The sequence below is a fragment of the Bactrocera tryoni genome, chromosome 3 (assembly GCF_016617805.1).
Source record: "Bactrocera tryoni isolate S06 chromosome 3, CSIRO_BtryS06_freeze2, whole genome shotgun sequence".
In the NCBI taxonomy this organism is placed as follows: Eukaryota; Metazoa; Arthropoda; class Insecta; order Diptera; family Tephritidae; genus Bactrocera; species Bactrocera tryoni.
In genome coordinates, this window is record NC_052501.1 from 32,988,332 (window position 1) to 33,009,715 (window position 21,384).

At 38.4% G+C, this 21,384-nt stretch overlaps 2 protein-coding genes across 4 annotated transcripts in view; both read right to left on the minus strand.

Moving 5' to 3' along the window:
- LOC120771970 (putative sodium-coupled neutral amino acid transporter 11) overlaps positions 1 to 21,384 on the minus strand; it is a 550,765-nt gene that overhangs the window by 484,572 nt on the left and 44,809 nt on the right. The gene's annotated exons all lie outside the window — the stretch shown is intronic.
- The window catches only part of LOC120771964 (serine-rich adhesin for platelets), a 59,912-nt gene that overhangs the window by 16,566 nt on the left and 21,962 nt on the right, over positions 1 to 21,384 (minus strand). Inside the window, exon 3 of the mRNA XM_040100299.1 lies at positions 18,099 to 20,854. Within this exon, the coding sequence (XP_039956233.1) occupies positions 18,099 to 20,854 (2,756 nt within the window). The remainder of the gene's footprint in view (positions 1 to 18,098; positions 20,855 to 21,384) is intronic.

Below are 21,384 nucleotides of genomic sequence, written 5' to 3' on the forward strand. Positions count from 1 at the left end.
GCCGCGGAGGGGCGTCGGTTTTGAAACTAGTGGCCTGCTGTATAAATGTGTATAAAACTTTATACTACCCGTCTAGCGAGGCTGTGCGCTGAGTTTCGGACACGCCACATAGAAAACTCCCAATGAAAAAGAAACAACAGCCTCGGATGAAAGAATCCACTTGTGATGACAACCACAGCAAAAGTAATAAGGATTATGATATAAGGGCATGCAGCTAGAATGTCCGGTCAAAATTGTGCTTGGCGATTTTAACGCCAAGAGGGCAAAGATGCCTTTTTTAGCTTTGGTAAAACTGTTGGAAAATTCAGCAGTCATGACGAAATATCTTCAAATGGGTTGAGACTGATTGGCTTCGAAGGAGCATGAAATATACAGTGGACCAATAAAGTCTACATACACCTAGTTCTATAAAATTACGACACGTTTATTTGTTTCAAAATGAATTTATTTTTTGTTTTTTTTCTATCCATTTCAAGATATGTATATTTAACATTATATATAGCATATCAATATATTTTTTTTACACAAATAAAAAAATGAATGCTAAACCTTAAAATGCGGCTCATTCATATCAAACAAGTTTACGTACACTAATGATTATTTATATAAATCAAAAGTAATTACAATAGTTGTAGCGTTTTTTGGCCTACATTTTGCTGCAATTATTGTCCCTAGACGTCGACGTATGCTCCCCACTCGATTTCTAGTATTATTTTCGGATATTTTGAAATCAAAATTTAAGTTTTTATTAAAACTTGAATAGCCACCTTCGTAAATTTTAAGGACATAGCCATACATACTTGTATGTACATATGCTGACAAATATCTTCAGAGAATTTAGATATCCGCGATACGTTTCGATTGTTAAAAACTTTAAATTTAAAAACTCCTATGTGAATAGAAAACTATTAATTTCAAAACTATTATAGTTTTTTGCGTTAAGTCGTAAATACATATACTATTTGTATTCGGTTTTCACAACTCAATGTAAACAATTCAAAAATGGATGTTACGCCTTGCAATGCAGTGCATAAACAGACAATGTTTGCTCAAAGTCAGCTCAAACGGTGATGTAATTAGAATTACATTAATTAATACATACCTTCAGTTTGACGAAGCGCCAATGAAACTAGACAGGTTTGGTTAGGCGAATGTTATGAAATCGACGCCCTTGAACCACATACCTACACATAAGTTAGAATGTCCAGTTAACGCATTTTCACGTACCGCATGTAGTCTGTTTTCGATACGCGAGGAAGGTGTTTCATAGCAAAGCAACAGGCATATGAGAAACAATGCGGCGTAAAAAAAATTTAGCAAATTAAGTTAACATGAGCTTTTGGCTGTCCGGTTTAAAAAGTTTTAGTTATCATATGAGAATATGCCTGAGGTGGTTTTAAATAATTATACGGACTTACTTACTGTATTCATGATATTTTAAAACAATTACCGTAATTGATTATTATAATATTTATACCCTGAACAGGGTATATTAAGTTTGTCACGAAGTTTGTAACACCCAGAAGTAATCGTCAGAGACCCTATAAAGTATATATACATATAAATGATCAGTATGTTGAGCTGAGTCGATTTAGCCATGTCCGTCTGTCTGTCTGTCCGTCCGTCCGTCTGTATATATACGAAATAGTCCTTCAGTTTTTAAGATATCGTTTTGAAATTTTGCAAACATCATTTTCTCTTCAAGAAGCTGCTCATTTGTCGGAACGGCCGATATCGGACCATTATAGCATATAGCTACCATACAAACTGAACGATCGGAATCAAATGCTTGTATGGAAAACTTTCACATTTTACAAGATATATTCACGAAATTTGGTATATGTTATTTTCTAAGGCAACAATGTAATCTCCGAAGAAATTGATTAGATTGGTTTACTATAGCATATAGCCGCCATACAAACTGAACGATCGGAATCAAGTTCTTCCACATAAAGCGCAATCTATCAATAAGTAATTACGTCAGAGACATTAAATTTTACCTCCGAGCTGGCATGAGGATAATAATTCCTTTAAAGTATACCCACAAATCCAACCAAACCTGTTCAAGCCCCTAGGTACCGAATATAAGCCCCAGTATCTATAGTGGGCTTTGGCTGAAAATATCGATCAATGTGTGAGATATACAATTGAAATTCAGACAGAATCCTTTCCTGACAATAGTAATTCTGTGCATCAAAAATGGGTTGAATTGGGTCAATACTTTCTTAAACCACCATATACCTAATACAAAGATTTTAGAAATTCCAATCGAATTTATGTTGAATATATCGACCAATATTTGAGTTATCTCAATGAAAATTACAGAAAATGTTTTACTCATAACAGTATATCTTTATGCTTAAAATAAATAAAATACAATTGGCCTTGCCCCCATACAAATATTACCAGGATTTTCAAATATCTGGCTGACTTTGCTCCATATGATTGGTGATTGTATGTGAGGTACCTTAATGAAACCCAGGCAACAATGTTGTAGTATGTGGAATGATAATAGTTATAAGGTAAAATCTGCTAAAATGATTTTCGTTTTTCTAACTAACCTTGTGCCGAGTATGTCGGGAAGTTAAGGTAATTCCCTGGCCTTGATTATTGCAAGTTGCCTGAGTATAAAATGATCGGTTGCCCCCAATTACCCCATCCTTACTTGTTTAATTATAATTTACGATATTATACAAAAACTGCTATCTCTTTCGGGAGCACCAAAGTTTCTAAGGCTGTAATAATATATGTACATTGTGCGATTAAATTTTTGACAAAACGAATTAGACCAATGGGTGCTTTTCGATTTCGTGAATGATGATCTAGAAGGAAGCCGTTAAAGATTATTTCCAAAAAAATATCAATAATATCAAAGTTTCACTTCGAAAGTTTTATTACATGCTTTATTTCAATTTAAGCTGCCTGCTGTATTTGAGCTGTGTCAATCTGCAATTTCAGTTTTTCCATTAATTTCCAATAAAATTAAGTTTTTAAGGTTTACCTTTACTATAGCAATGAGAACAATGTTATCTCCCCCACAGCATGTGTAATCATATTTTCTCCCATAAGCAATAACACGAAAATATCCAGCAAACGAAAATACATTTTACTTTCCCAGTCAAATGCTTAGATTGCCAAATTGACGCAGTTTGCCGCTGGGTCTTCAGCATAACAAAATAAATGTCTATTTAAGTTTTGGCAAGCGAAATGCATAAGCAAGGATATGCACCCACTTTGTTTCATCTTGGCGTCAAATTATAGCATATACCATATTAGTCAATACAGGAACAAATCAATTTGCTAGAAATACCAGGGCTTGAAGACTAAAAATTTTGTAGTGGAACATTGCCAACTCTTACACAAGCTCTCATAAAGCCTTCTCATACCATCTCGACGGTAAAATTTAATTTCGCTGGCGTGATTAGTTAAGGTTTTATTGCGTTTTTAGTAATTTTGAACAGTACTGTTATATGGAGAGTGAGAGGGGTTATTCTCCGATTTCATCCATTTTCACACTGTCGGTAGAAGTTCAGGTTAGAGAATTTGGCTGAAGCTTTATTGGCTTAGGAGATATGTACATTTCACATGGTAGCGGGCGTGGCCACGCCTAATTTTTCAAATTTTGCTACTGTGATCCCCTGTGACAAGTTAAAATTTTATAATTTAATTTAGTGCTTAGTTATGGCACTTTATATGTTTTCGGTTAATGGCGATTTGTGGGCGTGGCAGCGGTCTCATTACGCCCATTTACGAACTCGATTTTGTTTTGTACCTAGGAACCTGCACACCAAGTTCCATCAAGATATCTCAGTTTTTACTCAAGTTACAACGTGCACGAACGGACGGACCGACAGTCAGTCACCCGGATTTCAACTTTATATACATATATCTCGATTAGTTTTAGGTGATACGTACAACCGTCACCGTTGGGTGAACAAAACTATAATACTCTGTCGCAACTGATTGCAATAGCATAACTAGCAAACGACTTAGCGAGCAAGCGACCGAACACGAAACCTCTGGCACCATCGAACAGTGTTTCAGTTCAAGTTAAATTTAGTCTCAATAAGATGCATAGGGCAATCAGAGTATCTCGAGCTGTTCTCGATTGGAATATTTGTATCAACTACCATATAATTATAGGGACTAGTATAATAAATGCCGAGGTCATACCTATTAAATGCATATGTACAATCACACGTAAGCGTATATTTTTATAGAAAAATTGAAACTATACAATTTCGGAGCTTAGAATGTCTGAATTGAAGTCTGAAGTTTACTGATATTCTTCTTCTTTACTAGCATAGAAATCGCTTAGGCGATTATAGCCGAGTTAACAACAGCGTGCCAGTCGTTTCTTATTTTCGCAATGTGGGGCTAATTGGAGATTCCAAGCGAAGCCAGGTCCTTCTCCACTTGGTCCTTCCAACGGAGTGGAGGTTTCCTCTTCCTCTGCTTCCCCCGGCGGGTATTGTGTCGAATACTTTCAGAGCTGGACTGCTTCCGTCCATTCGGATAACATGACCTAGCCAGCGTAGCCACTGTCTTTTAATTCGCTGAACTATGTCAATGTCGTCGTGTATCTCATACAGCTCATCGTTCCATCGAATGCGATATTCGCCGTGGCGAATAAATCTTTTGTTTTGTTCGTCGAGAGAGGACTTTACTTCTCAATTGCCTGCTTAGCCCGAAGTAGCACCAGTTGGCAAGAGCTATCCTACGCTGGATTTCGAGGCTGACGTTGTTCTTGGTGTTGATGCTGGTTCCAAGATAGACGAAATTATCTGCAACTTCGAAGTTAAGACTGTCAATAGTGACGTGGGTGCCTAATCGTGAGTTCGACGACTGTTTGTTTGATGGCAGGAGATATTTCGTCTTGCTTTTACCACCGGACCCATTTGCTTCGCTGCCTTATCCATTCTGGAGAAAGCTGAACTAACGGCGCAGTTGTTAAAGCCAATGATATCAATATCATCAGCATAAGCCAGCAGCTGTACACTCTTATAGAAGATTGTACCCTCTCGGTTTAGTTCTGCAGGTCAAATTATTTTCTCCAGAAGTAGGTTGCAGAAGTCACACGAAAGAGAGTCACCATGTCTGAAACCTCGTTTGGTGTCGAACGGCTCGGAGAGGTCCTTCCCGATCCTGACGAAGCTTTTGGTGTTGCTCAACGTCAGTTTACACAGCCGTATTAGTTTTGCGGGGCTACCAAATTCAGACATCGCGGCATAGAGGAAGCTCCTTTTCGTGCTGTCGAAAGCATCTTTGAAATCGACGAAGAGGTGGTGTGTGTCGATTCTCCTTTTACGGGTCTTTTCCAAGATTTGGCATGGTGCTTATCTTGTCAATTGTTGATTTGCCAGGTCTAAAGCCGCACTGATAACATCCAATCAGTTTGTTGCCGGTGGGCTTTAATTTTTCACACAGTACGCTCGATAGAACCTTACACGCGATGTTGAGGAGGCTTATCCCACGGTAGTTGGCGCAGATTGTGTGGTCTCCTTTTTTGTGGATTGGTTAGAAGCACACTTAAATTCCAATCGTTGGGCATGCTTTTGTCCGACCATTTATTTTACGAAAAAGCTGATGCATGCTCCTAATCAGTTCATCGCCGGCCGGCAATCCATCGGCCCCGCCGCTTTGTTGTTCTTCAGACGGGTAATTCCTATTCGATCTTCTTCATGGTCGGGCAATGGAACGTGTGTTCCATCGTCATCGATTGGGGACTCAGGATCGCCTTCTCCTGGCGTTATGCTTTCGCTGCCATTCAGTATGCTCTGGGCATCGGTTATTAGATCACCTCCTTCGGTTCTGAAAGAGTATGGTCCGGTCTTGAAACCTTCTATTAGTAGCCATAGTTTTTTGTAGAATTTCGAGCATAACCCCTGTGGGCCAGCTTGTCAAGCTCTTCATACTCACGCATTTCGGCCTCTTTCTTTTTCTGACTGCAAATGCGTCTCGCTTCCCTCTTCAAACCTCGGTATCTATCCCATCCCGCACGTGTTGTGGTCGATAGTAAAGTTGCGAGGTAGGCAGTCTGTTTTCTCTCCGCTGCGACACGGCACTCCTCGTCGTACCAGCTGTTCCTTTGCATTTTCCGAAAACTAATGGTTTCGGCTGCAGCTGTACTTAAGGAGTTTGAAATGCCGTCCCACAGTTCCCTTATACAGAGTTGTTGATGAGTGATCTCAGAGAACAGGAGTGCAAGCCGAGTAGAAAATCGTTCGGCTATCTGTTGTGATTGCAGTTTCTCGACGTCGAACTTTCTTTGTGTTTGTTAACGTGCGTTTTTTGATGCACAGAGGCGGATACGAATCTTGGCTGCAACAAGATAGTGGTCCGAGTCAATGTTAGGACCTCGGAGCGTATGCGCGTTTAAAACACTGGCGACGTGTCTTCCATCTATCAAAACATGATCGATCTGGTTGGTGGCTTTTCGATCCGGAGACCGCCAGGTAGCTTGATGTACAGTTCCCTTATAGTTTATTGATATTACTATACCTATACTTAAAAGATGGGAGAAAGACGTCATTTATCTTCTTTGACTTCCTAAAAGCGGTTTAACGAACTTTCTTTATTGCTATAAATTTTGGTGATTATCCGTACGACAAAGGCATCAGTTAGAATTGGTGGAATATTACTTGTTTTTATTAAACGGTTCTTAATGGAGACTAAAAGTCGGGAATTGCTTTTTTGACAATCCCAATAGACTTATTAATGAAAGGGGTATAGCTGACCACTAAACTTTCGCTTTACGTAGCGTGGGACCTTTAGTAGTTGGGCAGAATAACGTTGACTAAGCATATCGAAATATACTTGTACGAAAAAAGTTTAGAATATTTTTATTACTCTATTTAAGAATAAAATTTGAAATGTTATTGTTTTTCTTTCAGACAAAAAGATAAACATATTACACACTGTCTCCTATGTCGTAGTTGTTGACATTCTCAGCTCACTCCGCTGTCCGCATTTAAAAGAATTGTATATATATAGTATATAACAAGTTCACACATTACTGACCCACAAACTGATGCCTGATTTTATTATTTTGTTGGAACCACTAGTTTTTACGTACGTTCGCCTCATATTTGCTGATGTTTATTTGCTTCTCTCTCTTCATATTTTGCAGTTTGAAGATTGAGGAGTTGGGCGCTTCTCGAATGCGAGCACTCACCTACTATGCGAGTAACCGGTTTGGCAGTATTTTTTTTTGAGTAATGAGGTGACAAAGGCGAAGTCTTATTGAAGAAAAGAAAAGAGAAACGATGTCTTTTATTGTTCAGATGAACAAGTTGCAGCTTGGCTTCACATATACACTCAAAACAAACTCTTTAATTTGTGGGAGTTATGTCGACCTCGGGGTTAGAGGGAAAGTCTTAGTGATGGCATTGTGAATAAACAAGTTCAAAATAAAAAGAAAGCCGGAGCTTTGGTGTGTAACAAATAGAAAAATGCTTACCGTCTACAACTAAAAAAGGCAATGCAAACATACAATTTTATTGGATGTTAGTAGAGTTTCAACAGAAGAACTACGCCAGAAGCAATGCATTCTGCCGTAGAGGCAGTAGAGGAAAAGCCGGTTAAGAAAACTTATACAACCATTTAGCCCTTTCGGCCCGCATCTAAACCAACTATTTGAAAAATTAGTTTCTTGATATTCTTTCTTCAAATGTCTCAATTAATTTCCAAAAAAATTTAGCTCTCTGACTTTATCCTGAACACCACATATAGTAGATGAACACCACATTTTACGACTTCATTCTTTTAGTGCCACAACAAGGTTACATACATATGTGAACCAATTATCAAAACACAGTTTGCAACTTTGAAATACTGGATCTGTGGATACTAGATATAATACCATCATAATATAATTTTAAACCATCTGCAGAAGGCTGGATACACAAAAAAGCTTGATGTTTGGGTGCCGCATAATTTGACGCAAAAAAACCTTCTGGACCGAATCAACGCCTGCGATATGCTGCTGAAACGGAACGAACTCGAACCATTTTTGAAGCAGATGGTGACTGGCGACGAAAAATGAATCACATACGACAATATCAAGCGAAAACGGTCGTGGTCGAAGGCCGGTGAATCGTCCCAAACAGTGGCCAAGCCGGGATTGACGGCCAGGAAGGTTTTGCTGTGTGTTTGGTGGTATTGGAAGGGAATCATCCACTATGAGCTGCTCCCATATAGCCAGACGCTTAATTCTATCATCTACTGCGAACAACTGGACCGCTTGAAGCAGATGATGTATTATGAAGTTGTCGTCTAGATGGAAACAGATCATCGAACGTAACGACGCATATTTGAACTAAATACGATCACTGTAACACTTTTTATAAAGCATTGAATAAAGAGCAAAAAAGCGGAAGGGAGATATTTGACAAACTTATATGTACATATGTCGAGTCCATATGAATGGCAAGTTCTCTAACGAACGTAGAGCGTAAATATGTGAATATGTTCAATCCCCATTTGTGGGTTGATGATTTTCCTGAAATATGCAATTAACCCGATAACGTAAAACTTTTGTTATTTGGCTTTGTACACCTATGAACATATCTACTCATCAATGTAAATTTTTTCTTGTAAATCGATTTCCAATTCTTCATCCCTGTCTAAAATCTCTTTACATCCTTTCTCCAGAATCTCATCGTCGGCTTCGTCACAGTTTTCGTCGGAAGATTTGTCTCAGTTCTTCTTCAAACTTTAATGCTTCTCTGCATCACACAGCCCTTTGCCTCTCTGCATCTCTCATCTCTTCCGCACGACCGACGCGCTGAACGAAACCGTCATGCTTTACGATAGTAAAGCAAAGAATTCAACCTGGAACTTGGTATGTTCTTAAAATAGCCGAAGCATCCTTTCATCGCTATCACAACACGAACAGATCTGCTGTCGTACTCATAATTTTAATAAACACTTTTTTTAATACATACCATCTATAAAATTTCTATATAGCCCTACTTAAAAAGCCGAATATCTCGAGAAGTATTAATGATAGCCAATTTGGACCTCGAACCTTTTTTATAGCAAATGAAATTTCCTACAAATTTGTCGTGAACATTTTTTCTATAGCTCCTGTCATTTACGAGATATATACAAAAAATGCGAAATTCTTGAAAAATCGGGCTTAGAGCCCCGTACTACCTCGCTGGTGTGAGTTACGACCTTGTTGCACTGAGCACTTTTGTAGAGTGAACAATTTTGAGAAATATGCGTCTAAAGTCAAAGCGATGCCATAAAATACTTCTGATCTGTAGGAATTTAAAGATAAAAACTCACGATTGTAGTGTATTTTCTATGGGAAATCTTTACAGGCCTTGGTCCAGTTCTTAATGTTAATATTAAGGGCTAAAATTTTCAGGAAATTTTTTTTTAGGGTATATCCAAGGAAATTTCGTGACGGGACTGAAAAAAATTAATAGTTCGAAAAAAAACACCCTAATGTATATGCAAAGTTGTGTGTAAGTTAGTACCTAATAAGTTTTACTTTTTTCACACATTTCGTCGAGCTCTGAATGGCCATAAATTATACTAAATTTGCGTATCTCTGCTTGAGAGAAATAACTCCTTACTTGTAAATTTTACACATACATATAGTACATAATGAATACCATATAGTATGTTTGTACGGTTTTTACTCAGGTAACTCGCCCCGGCGGGAAACCGCAGGGCCATTCGTATGGTAATTTTATTTTGTATTCCATGCTTTGTGTTTTCTCTTTCTATTCTGTTTTTAAATTCGCTTTCGTTTCTGCGTTTATATTTTGCATACAAATATTATACAAACACATGCGTATACAAATGTACGTTTGTCTATAATATATAATTTTCTCAGTTGCTTTCGTTTGACTTAATTACGTGTCTCCTCCTAATAAGTACAACCCCGTGCGATAATTATGAAAGCAAGTTAAAGGCCCACGGATACATATACTTGCTACATACATATGTACATATAGTAAGTATGTATTTACCTATATGTGTGCCTAAGTTTAACGAATATGACTAATGCGAATCGTATCTGCATAAAAGAAAAAGCTCTCATGCTTAATTATTAACCACATTTACATATGTACCTCTAAGTCTGTTGAATACGCGTTGCTTAGTAAAATCAATAAAAATTCGAACAATCGGAAAGTGAAAGATTTGCAAAGCTCATAAACTACGAAAACGAGTCAATTATGCAACGGCCGCCTAAAGCACCAGAACTTAATGCCAAGCTAGAGTGAGAGCTACATACATATGTATGTATGTATATCAACTTTTTAATATCCCATTGAGTTAATTTTCCTTTAAATCCGAAAAAATACACTTAATCCTTCAATATACTTGGCCAACTATTTACGCAGTGATTACATGGTGAACTGAAAATTTAATGTGTAACATTAATTCATCAAATTTACAGTTTATTAAAAATGTGAAAGTAATCAATCACACATTTCTCAATTCTCCAATTTATAGCATTAATATTGCAGTAGCCATTTTTTATATTGAACATTTTTATGATGAAATTCACATACTGATCTAACATTTGCCATAAATAAACTGAGTCTGTAACACCTATTTGCTTTCAGTCAAAACGGCTACTCAATCGAAAGCCTTCAAGCTACGTTCAATTCCGACAGCATGACATAGCCACCGCGGCAGCTGCCTCTTATCTTTAACTCGTACAGCTCATCTTTCCATCGACCGCGGTACTCGCCGCTGCCAATTTGCAAAGTACTATAAATCTTCCGCAAAACCTTTCTCTCGAACATTCTTAATGCAGACTCATCAGATGATGACATTACCATATAGAAGGACAGGAATGATAACGGATTTGTAGAGTTTGGTCTTTGTTCGTTGAGGACTTACTACTCAGTCGAAAGCATATGTTGGCAAGAGTGACTCTGCGTTGATTTTAGAGCTGATATCGTTGTTGATATTGATTCCAAGATAGACGAAATTATCTAAGACTTCAAAGTTATGACTGCCAACAGTGACGTGAGAGCCAAATCGCGAATGCGACTGTCGAAGACGGCTTAAAATCGATGAAAAAATGGTGTGTGTCAATCTTCTCTTCACGGGTCTCTTCCAAGATTTTCCGCATGGTGAAAATCTGGTCTACAGTAGATTTTACGGGTTTAAGCCACACGGATAAGGTCCCATCAGTTTGTTTACGTTGCATTTATAACTGGCGATGAGACTTGAATCTATGCTTACGACCCCGAAACAACCGATCAATCGAGCGAATATCGTGCCAAAAGAGAGGCGAGACCAAAAAAATCGCGCCAAAGTCGGTCAAAAATCAAGGTCATGTTGACTGTTGTTCTTCAGAGGTGTAATTGCTATTCGAACCTCATCATAGTGGAGTAATGGAATATCTATTCCATCGTCATCTATTGGAGAATGGGGTTCACCCTCTCCAGATGTTACTTTCACTGCAGTCCACCAGGCTGGAGAAGTGTTTCCTCCATAACTTCAGTATGCTCTGAACATCAGCCACTAGATCACCACTTTGGGACCTGCAAGTGTATGATCCGATCTTGAAACCTTCCGTTAGTTGCCGCATCATTTCGTAGAATTTTCGAGCATTACCACTGTTGGCAGGCATCTCAAACTAGCAAGCTTTCTTGTCTTATCTGACTAATTAAATTACTACTTTATATTTTTTGAGATTTTTGAAACACAAAAAATCAAAGTAGGATGACACCCATGTTAAACGAAAGATAAAAAAACAAGTAAAGAAGAATCATTTCGGTTGTATCCGAAATAAATAGCTTGAGGTGTTGGCAAAACTTTATAACAAATAAAATTTCCATAGAATTCAACATTCATTATTCGACGAAATCGTCAATAGACAAATTTGGTATTTTAATAACGGTCATAGACTCACTAAGTTTTACTACAATACTTTACTATGCTTTCGCGAAAATTATTTTTAAATTTTCCTCAAATTGGAAATATGTGAAAAATGATACATGTAGGTGTATGAGGGATATACATACATATGTAAGTAGTGATGGATTTTAGAGGTTGCAATTATTAATTGCAATTCATTTTTAAATTTTTATCTTAATTAGTTTTTCAGCTTGCAGTAAAAGTTAACTTAAGCTCCACACTTTATCAAATATTAAAGTTGCTGATTAATAAAAACATATTTTTATTTATACCTTTAAATTTATCTATTTAAAAATGAATTCAAAAACTGATGTGCCTTTCAAAAGCAAGTTTTAAATAAACCTTTATCATTTCAGCCCATGTAGTTGCACATCAAATTTTGCTGGAGAACCGGTGCATTAACAGAAAAACTTACTTCGTCTTGTGGTAGCGTTAAATCGTGGTCGCTTCTATGAGTAGGCTAAAGATCGAATTCGGTGTGAATGTTGAAGTTATGTGAAAAATCGGTTCTATGGGATTGACGCAGATTTGCCGGAAACGAGATAAACCGTTTTTAAGCCTTAAGTATTCAACCACAGCTCCTCTTGATATCTATATATAATATGGGTTTATAGTATTTAATATTCTTCGTAACACGGACGCTACACGATCTAGAAATGCTTTCCAGTTTCGACTACCCCAACTCTCTCTTTTTATCCTGGTTCAAGTTGAGGATCAAGTGAAATCAACTTTAATTTCGTATTCTGTTTTCTTCATACCCTTGAATCATTGAGAGTTCGATCAAGTTAAGAATGATAAAACAATTTGTCAAAGAGTAAGACGTGGAAAAATATTATTTTAGTGACATTTCTCGAAAATTTGTAAATTCTAAATGGTGGAATATTTGATACAGCAATTACTTAGAGATACAGATTTTTATCAATGTTAGGCCTGTTGTGGTGAATCGTTATGAAGAAATTGTGCTAAAGCACTATCTTAGTAATCATCTGGATACATTTTCGAATATTTTTGGAAATCATTAGTAAGGAACGGAGAGTACAGTGGAACCAAAATGTAAAAGGGGTGGGAAAATGGTATGAAAGTTGTTAAATTCGTCATAAAATGGCAAATTGCTGCTGATCCTTTAAAAGACATTATCACTTATAAAATTAAAAGTCCATAAAAGACGTTTTATATAACACATGTTATATGGAGGATGGAGTCATGTGTAGAAGTTCACGCAAGTGAGGAAAGTTCTCTGATTGCCATTCACTTGGGAGTGGCCAGAAACGATTCTTTTACATAAGGCTCAAGCAGCTCATGACTTCGGTCTTTGACCAAGTATCCTCTGGGTAGCCTAAAAACATCCGTTTGAAAGCGAACTAAAGTGAAAAGGCGAAAACATCCCCTACATAGGGTTGTGCGCTGGGTTTGGGGCCCGCCACGTAAAAAAACACCCCCAATGAAAATTAGCAATCAGCCTCGGATGAGAGACCCCCCTTTTGATGACGACCATGGCCACCGAAATAATTACTACGATTTGAGGGCATGCACCTGGAATGTCCGGTCCCTTAATTGGGAAGGTGCCGCTGCCCAGCTGCTCAGCTGATTGATGTCCTTGTGAAAATAAAGGCTGACATCATCGCCGTCCAAGAAATGCGATGGACGGGACAAAGACTGAAACTAGTAAGTCCTTGTTGCATTTTCTACACTGGCCAAATAAAGAAGCGAAAGGTTTATGTGGGATTCGTGGTGGGAGAGAGCCTCCGTCGCCGAGTACTATCTTTCACTCCGGCGAATGAACGTCTAGTCACAATCCGCATCAAAGCAAAGTTCTTCAACATATCGCTGATCTGCGCCCACGCCCCGACGGAAGAGAAGGACGATGTGACCAAAGATGCCTTCTATGAGCGCTTGGAACGCGCTTATGAGAGCTATCCCCGCCACGATGTCAAAATCGTGCTCGGCGACTTTAACGCCAGGATGGGCAAAGAAGGTATATTTGGCACTACGGTCGGTAAATTCAGCCTCCACGACGAAACATCTCCAAATGGGTTGAGGCTGATTGACTTCGCCGGGGCCCGAAATATGGTTATCTGTAGTACTAGATTCCAGCATAAGAAGATTCATCAAGCTGTCTCCGGATCGAAAAGCCACCAACCAGATCGATCATGTTGTGATAGACGGAAGACACGTCTCCAGTATTCTAGACGTGCGTACGCTCCGAGGTCCTGACATCGACTCGGACCACTATCTTCTTGCAGCCAAGGTTCGCATCCGCCTCTGTGCAGCAAAAAGCGCACGTCAACGAACACAAGGAAGGTTCGACGTCGAGAAGCTGCAATCACAACAGACAGCCGAACGATTTTCTACTCGGCTTGCACTCCTGCTCTCTGACGTGCGTACGCAAGTCGGTATAAGGGAACTGTGGGATGACATTTCAAACTCCTTACGTACAGCTGCAACCGAAACCATTGGTTTTCGAAAAATGCAAAAGAACAGCTGGTACGACGAGGAGTGCCGTGTCGCAGCGGAGAGAAAACAGACTGCCTACCTCGCAACGTTACGATCGACCACAACACGTGCGGGATAGGATAGATGCCGAGAGTTGAAGAGGGAAGTGAGACGCATTTGCAGACAGAAAAAGAAAGAGACCGAAATGCGTGAGTATGAAGAGCTTGATAACTTAACTTAACTCGCCTTTGACCGTGAAAGTTGTGTCTACGCCAGTAAAGAAGAATAAAATGCAAATAAAGATTTAAAAATAATAAAGAGCAAATCTTACAAAACCATTCATAGTCCCTTGAAGTGTAAAGCTTATACATATCTAAGACGAGTTCTAGCTGGGTGGACAGAACTTCGAAGTTGTTACAGCTCGCTCTCATGCCTGCTTCCTTGCACTTCCTACATACATATGTACATATATAGTCTTTACTTGTGTCCATCCAGGCACATTACATCTGATTACAATAGGTTGTGACCTGTCATTAGGCCAACAGCTGTCCTGGAGTCCCATCGAGATCGTGTGAGTAAAAAGGATGCGTATTTCTCTTCGAGTCTATAGCACAAGTTCTTGGCGATCCTGCATGTTCGGTTATTTCGTTTCCCCGAATTTCTTTAATTAAAATAAATATGTATACAAATTTGGGGATCCGTAATGTACAAAGGTTTAGATATGGTTTCCTTACAGCGTATATATTAAACGAATCGCGAGGATGGGGTGCTGCAACTATTCTAAATTTATCTTTATATAACAGATACTCAATGGTACTTGGGGAGTACTAACGCCCAGTTTTTTCTTACTCTTACAAGTCATAATACAGATCAATATACATATGAAGAAACAGGACTGTTAAAAAAATCAACAACAAATTAATATTTTTCAAAAGTTATATTTTTTTATTCAAAGTAGTTTCCTTGTGCTTCGATACAGCGCTTAGCCCGGTCAATTAGCATTTCAAATGAGTGTTTAAGGTGATTTTTCGGAATTCTCTTGAGAATATCGGTCGTCGCCTTTTGGATAGCTGAAATGTCTTGAAACCAGTGTCCATTCATGGGCAAATGAAGTTTTCCAAATCGGTAAAAATCACAGGGTGCCAGATCAGCTGAGTAGGGTGAGTGATTAATGGTCAATATGGAGTTTTTTGTCAAAAAATCTGTGACAAGCGTCGACCGATGACACGGCGCATTATCGTGCAACAGGCGCCAGGACCCTGCCTCACAGTATTATGGTCGAGCACGACGAATGCGTGACAAAAGACGCTTCATAAAACCAAGGCAAAACACAGCATTAATCGTTTGGTCAGGTGGGACGAATCGTAAAAACAAATCAGCATTGTCTTTATTTTTGACTTCTGAAGACGACTTTTTTTCGGTGACTTCTGATCGTCACAGAGGTCCTCACGACCTTCTTGGAATCGCTTAAACCACTCATGCACATTACTACGGGATAGGCACTGATCACCATAAACTTTTTTCATCATTTGAAATGTTTCAGTAAACGTTTTCCCAAGTTTAAAACAAAATTTAATATTTGCTCTTTGTTCAAAATGCATTTTACGACCGATGACCAAAAGCTGCTGTCATTTTTTGATCGATAGCATTGATTGTAGTTAACCAATCGTCTTAAAATTTTTACGAAATGTCAACAAGAGATCAAACTTTTTATTTCATACACCCACCAATAGGTGGCGCCACCAGAAACAGTTATATTTAAAAAGTTCTGTTTCTTTTGCGACAGACCTTGTATGTACGTACTACATATGTACATAGTTGCACTTCGTAGCAGCACGCTACATAATCCGGCTTTAATATCTGTTACTTGAGCTTCGTAAACCGCAGAACCTATTTGCTGCTTGGTTAATGCAGAGAAAATCAGATACATTGGTTGGACTCTTGCGATCGCTCTGTTGCTTCATTCGTTTCAGGCGGTATATTACCCAATCAACCATATTTAACAGAGTGCCAAAATGAATGGCTACTTTTGGCAACTTTTTATTATTATTATTAAGTATGATTTTTTAATCAAGATTTTTTAATCATTAATTTGCTGAGTTCTCTGAAAACTCCATCTTGATATTAAGCAAAATAAATACACAGATCATTTTTTTGCGAGAATACGGTTCAGTCAAGTAACAATAAGTACTCAGTATAGTAAATTCACATTAGCCATCCTCCTCAATTCTAATAAATCAAAAGTAGTAATTCAATTCGGGCGATAGGAGAAGTCTAAGTATATGTGTGTATGAGTATACTTGTATGTATAAAACAAAAACGACATTCTGAAGGCTTATGCTATTTTTGGTTTTGTGGGTTATTCAATACATTTGACGAAAACCGGATTTATTTATTTTCTCCCAGTCTTTTAGTGATGAATCACCAACATTTTGTCGGTATTATGTATGTATATACATACATATATATTGCATATTTACATATACACCGACTGAAATATTTAAATGAAATCGAAATGGTAAAATTTTGGACTTGTTTGTACATATATATTTAAAGCTTATACACTAAGTTATATTTTTTCTTCTACTTTGTGGGTTAGAACGCGTTAAAATAAGAACAATAAACATGCAAAATGCCAGTCTTCACTGTTATATGTATTTACATTTTAAAATCTATTATCTTCCCAAACTACTGAATCCCAAGCATATTTTAAGCCAACAAATGTTGGCTATTAGCAGATCGGCCAATTTACCAACAACAGGAAACCGTTATACACTTATTGTACAAATGTACATATGTATGTAGTGCCATATTCAGATAAGATTATATTCATTTAACATTGTGGCTGGCAATGTCTTGATGTAGCTCCGGTTTCATCTTACCAAATACACAATGAGTCTTTTTATATATTTTGCCACAGAGAAAGTGAAAGTGTGAGCTGATGTGGTTAAGATGGCAAGCGACCACAGCAACCATTATCTGCGCATGAGCACGGCCTCATATGAACTCTGCCAACTTTATCACTCACACTTATGTATATTTCCAAAAGTGTCACGGGAACAAAAAATATATGTTTCATACACTGTTGCTGTTTGGCATATATACAAAGGATTCTTTTCTAAAAATTTTAATACTTTTTATGAAATTTTCTTTACCTTACACTAAGAACACCCTTTTAATTATTAGCGCAAGCAATAAACTTACATACGTTACGTAATAGCATATGGCTATTATACCTACTGTAAACTAAGCACTATTTTGATTCCCATCAGTCTTTAATATTTCATTCAATTACTACATAATAAAAAATAAATAATTCAATTACTTACAAAAACAGAAAAACGAAACCCAGCCCAATAGAGACGGATGGTTATTTTAATATCATATCCCCGATATATGTACATCAGTATATGAAAATATAAATAAATTAGGTGGACAAACAAAGTGAAACAAAATTTTATGATATTTGCCCGAAATTACGATTATTATTTCCTTCCAACTGACAAGGCGCCCTCCGTCGGTACTTATGTATGTATATATTTTTAAATATATGTATGTAGTGATGTGAGAGAAAATGCAAAAATACACCATTCTTATTTGCATTTGCAATATAATACGAGGTCTGCTATATATATTTCAGGCCTAATAATGAAAATAGGAATATTTATCAACGAAAATGGTTTTATTGTTTTTCAAAATATTCTCCATCAAGATTTATACACTTTTGCATGCGCTCAAACCAATTTTCGAAGCAAAATATGTACATATATACTAACCTTCTTATGAACGGAAGCGGTAGAGTGAACCGTCCATCGCTGACCATAGGCGGAGAAATACCTGGCATAGGAACCGTTGATATCACAGGCGGTAAAAGAGTTGTGCCAGGTGGTGGTGGCGCAGGTCCTACTATTGTGGGAGGCGGAGGGGTTGTTAACGCTGTCGTCGCACAACGATTCACCGGCAACGCACTATAAGGTGGTGGAAAATGTCTATGCAATAAATCCGGAAGCATTGGATGTAATAGTGCAGACATTGCCGCTGGCATGTTTGTTGACGATGACCCCAATGTATGATGAACTCCAGACTGTAAGTGCAAAGCCGTAATACCCGGAATGGGTGCAGAGCCTGGCGGCATGGAATGTCGATCTTGTGGACGGCGCAGCTGTCCCGATATGTGAAATTGGTGCGGATGCGGGTGCGGATAAGTGGTGGATAATTGCTGATGTAGATGGCGACGTTCACGTCTGTCGCGCCGTCTATGTACACGAGACAAAATCGGGGAAACTGGAACCCGATCAAGTCGCAATTGCGTGGATAATATTTCATCAGTCTGGCATTCGGTTGAGGTAAAAGTTCGCGATTGTTCCGAAGTAACGGGGGACATACAAGTTGTTTGTCGAGACGCACCATTTACCTGAGATGATATTAGGCTTGGCGATTCCGATGTTGTCAGCGAAGTAGGCGTGCTTTTGTTTGAATGCTCGATATTCGTTTGTTCACTATGCGATTCAGCACTTATGCTAATTATATTGATGCTATCGGAAGCATTAACTGGTTTCATTTCATTTCCATTACAATCTCTTTGAGCAGAACTTAGATTCACAATATTATTATTATTTTTATTATTCAGCCTATTCTCTACTTTGCAGATTATATTAGGTAATGCACTCACTTCACTAACACCACTGCCCACTTTATTGAGTGCAGTTGTACTCTTTCTACAAGCACTCTCGTTGTTAACTGGGCAAACACTGGGATAATTGCAATTGACCACACTAATGCGATTGTCTTTGACAGCACTTTTCCGTACTACACCGACTTCAACATTTACGGATGCGGTTTCTACGCTGACGATATTGTTGTTATTACAATTATTAGTTGAACTATGAAAATTTGTACAGTTTTTGTTAGTTGTACAATTGCTGTTGTTATTTTTATCACTGCTTTCCGAATTCACTTGTATTGTCAGGCTCGGCTGAGTCCCAGTAGCCGATGCGTCCAACTCTGCGATTCTTGCGCTATTATTGTTCCTTTTGTCATTTTCAATGGCACTAACAACAACAACATCATTTTTAATTTCTTGCTTTTCCACACTATCGAAATCATAACCGTTATTATTACCATGCTTCGTTTCATGCAATAGATTGCTATACCGATCATCACTGCTAGAGCTACTACTTCTCGGCCGGTCATTACTGGTCAGACAACCTGTGGTAGCACATTCGGAGCTGCTTAGAAAAACGCTGCTCGTGCTGCTGGCGGGCAATACTTTGAAAATATTTGCTTGCTGCACTTGTAACTCCGATGTGGAAGAGCAAAACAGCGCATTCGTCGCGGCGGGTATGCTGAATCGCATTTTGTTCGGCGAGTCAACGGTTTCAGCGGTCGCAATGGTATTGGCGTTCAAAAGTTCACAATCATGTGCATTATTGGTATCACTGTCTTCCCTACTTGCATCACTTTGACTGCGGCTTAGGCAATGTTGCGAATGTTGAACACTTTTACAACCTTCACCAGCATCTGTACGCCTGGCTGCTAGCGCACTTTCACTCGCTCGAAATTCAGCATACAGACGCTCAAGCTCCGCTAGACATTTATTCGGTATAAGTGAATCTAACGGTACTATATTTTCGGAACTTGACCGTGTCACGCGTTTAACTTTTGTTCGAACACCCCTTAGTGTTTTTTTCCATAGATGCGAATATGATGGCAAAGTAACAAACGACAAACGCGAACGCGAACGACGCGCTACTGACCGTCTATAAGAAGAGCCCGACGCACACTGAGTGATCGCTTGGCCATCAGCCTCTGGTGAAATAGCATGGAATACATTGTGGTCGCATTCCAAATGAGCGCAGTTTTCTCTCTCAGCTGTTGTGGCTTTGTCGTTCCAAGGCGCAGCAAATAAGTTGGCACTTCCATTGGCTCTATCAGCGTTCATTCGTCTTCCACTGTTTGTACAACCATCATTCATCGATTCTGTGTTGAGTCGGATATCGTAGTTATTGCTATTGCTGTTCTGATTGTTTACGAAAGCAGTGCGTAAACGTGAGCCTGGGAGAGAGTTTTTAATACAATCTGTATAGAAAACAGGTTGATTGACCTCCTCTCCGTTGCTGGATATAATTTTTACTCTATCCATTTCTTTTGTGGTCTTATCCGTATTGCCTGCGAGTCTTGTAGCTATTGCCTGAGTCATTGCAATTAATTGGGAACTGTTAGAGAGCTGCGATTGCATGTGCAGTCGTTCTTCCAATATTTCATCGTCAACATCATTCTCTTTTTTACCATTAATGTTAATAGTTGCATTGTACTCTTCGGTTTGTTGTGATCGGTCATTCGCTGATCGCGTTTTCCCGAAATGCATGATTTCTTCCGCTTGTGTCTCGTTGTATTTGTCGGGTGATGAAAAAACGATATTATCACTATTATTCTCCAATTGCTCGGACGATTCATTGACAGCTCTCGCAGCCGTTGGGGGTAACAATCTTCCAAGTTCTAAGTTAAGTTGACTCGAGAGATGAAGAGGACACTAAAGTAAAAAAAAATATAATTGACAGTATTTACTAATAAAAAAGAAAGAGCAATGTTTAACTGGTTCTCAAGACCCTATAGGTGCATGTAGGCAAATGCATATATAAATACTTTAATCGAATATTTTAATCATGCGCTTATAAATAAATGTATTTATTATTATTTATGTGCATATATTTGTACGTACATATAAAAAATATGTTTATGTAAAGGTATAAGGTGGGGTTCAAAGTAAACAGGACTTTTTGAACCTAGCGCCCCCTGGTGACGCCATCTATATGTCGACTGGTGCGTTAGAATCTGCTATCTCTATTGATTGTCCAGTGAGAATTTCATGACATTTCATTGATTGGAAGTGAACTTATTGCGTTTTAAGTGTCAGTATGCTTGTGTTATCGGTGCGAAAATGAGCTTCGAACAAGGCGCCAACATTAAATTTTGTTTTAAAATTGGTACAACTTTTACCGAAACGTTTCAATTGATGAATGAATGATTGCCTATCCCGTAGCAGAGTGGTTTCAACATTTT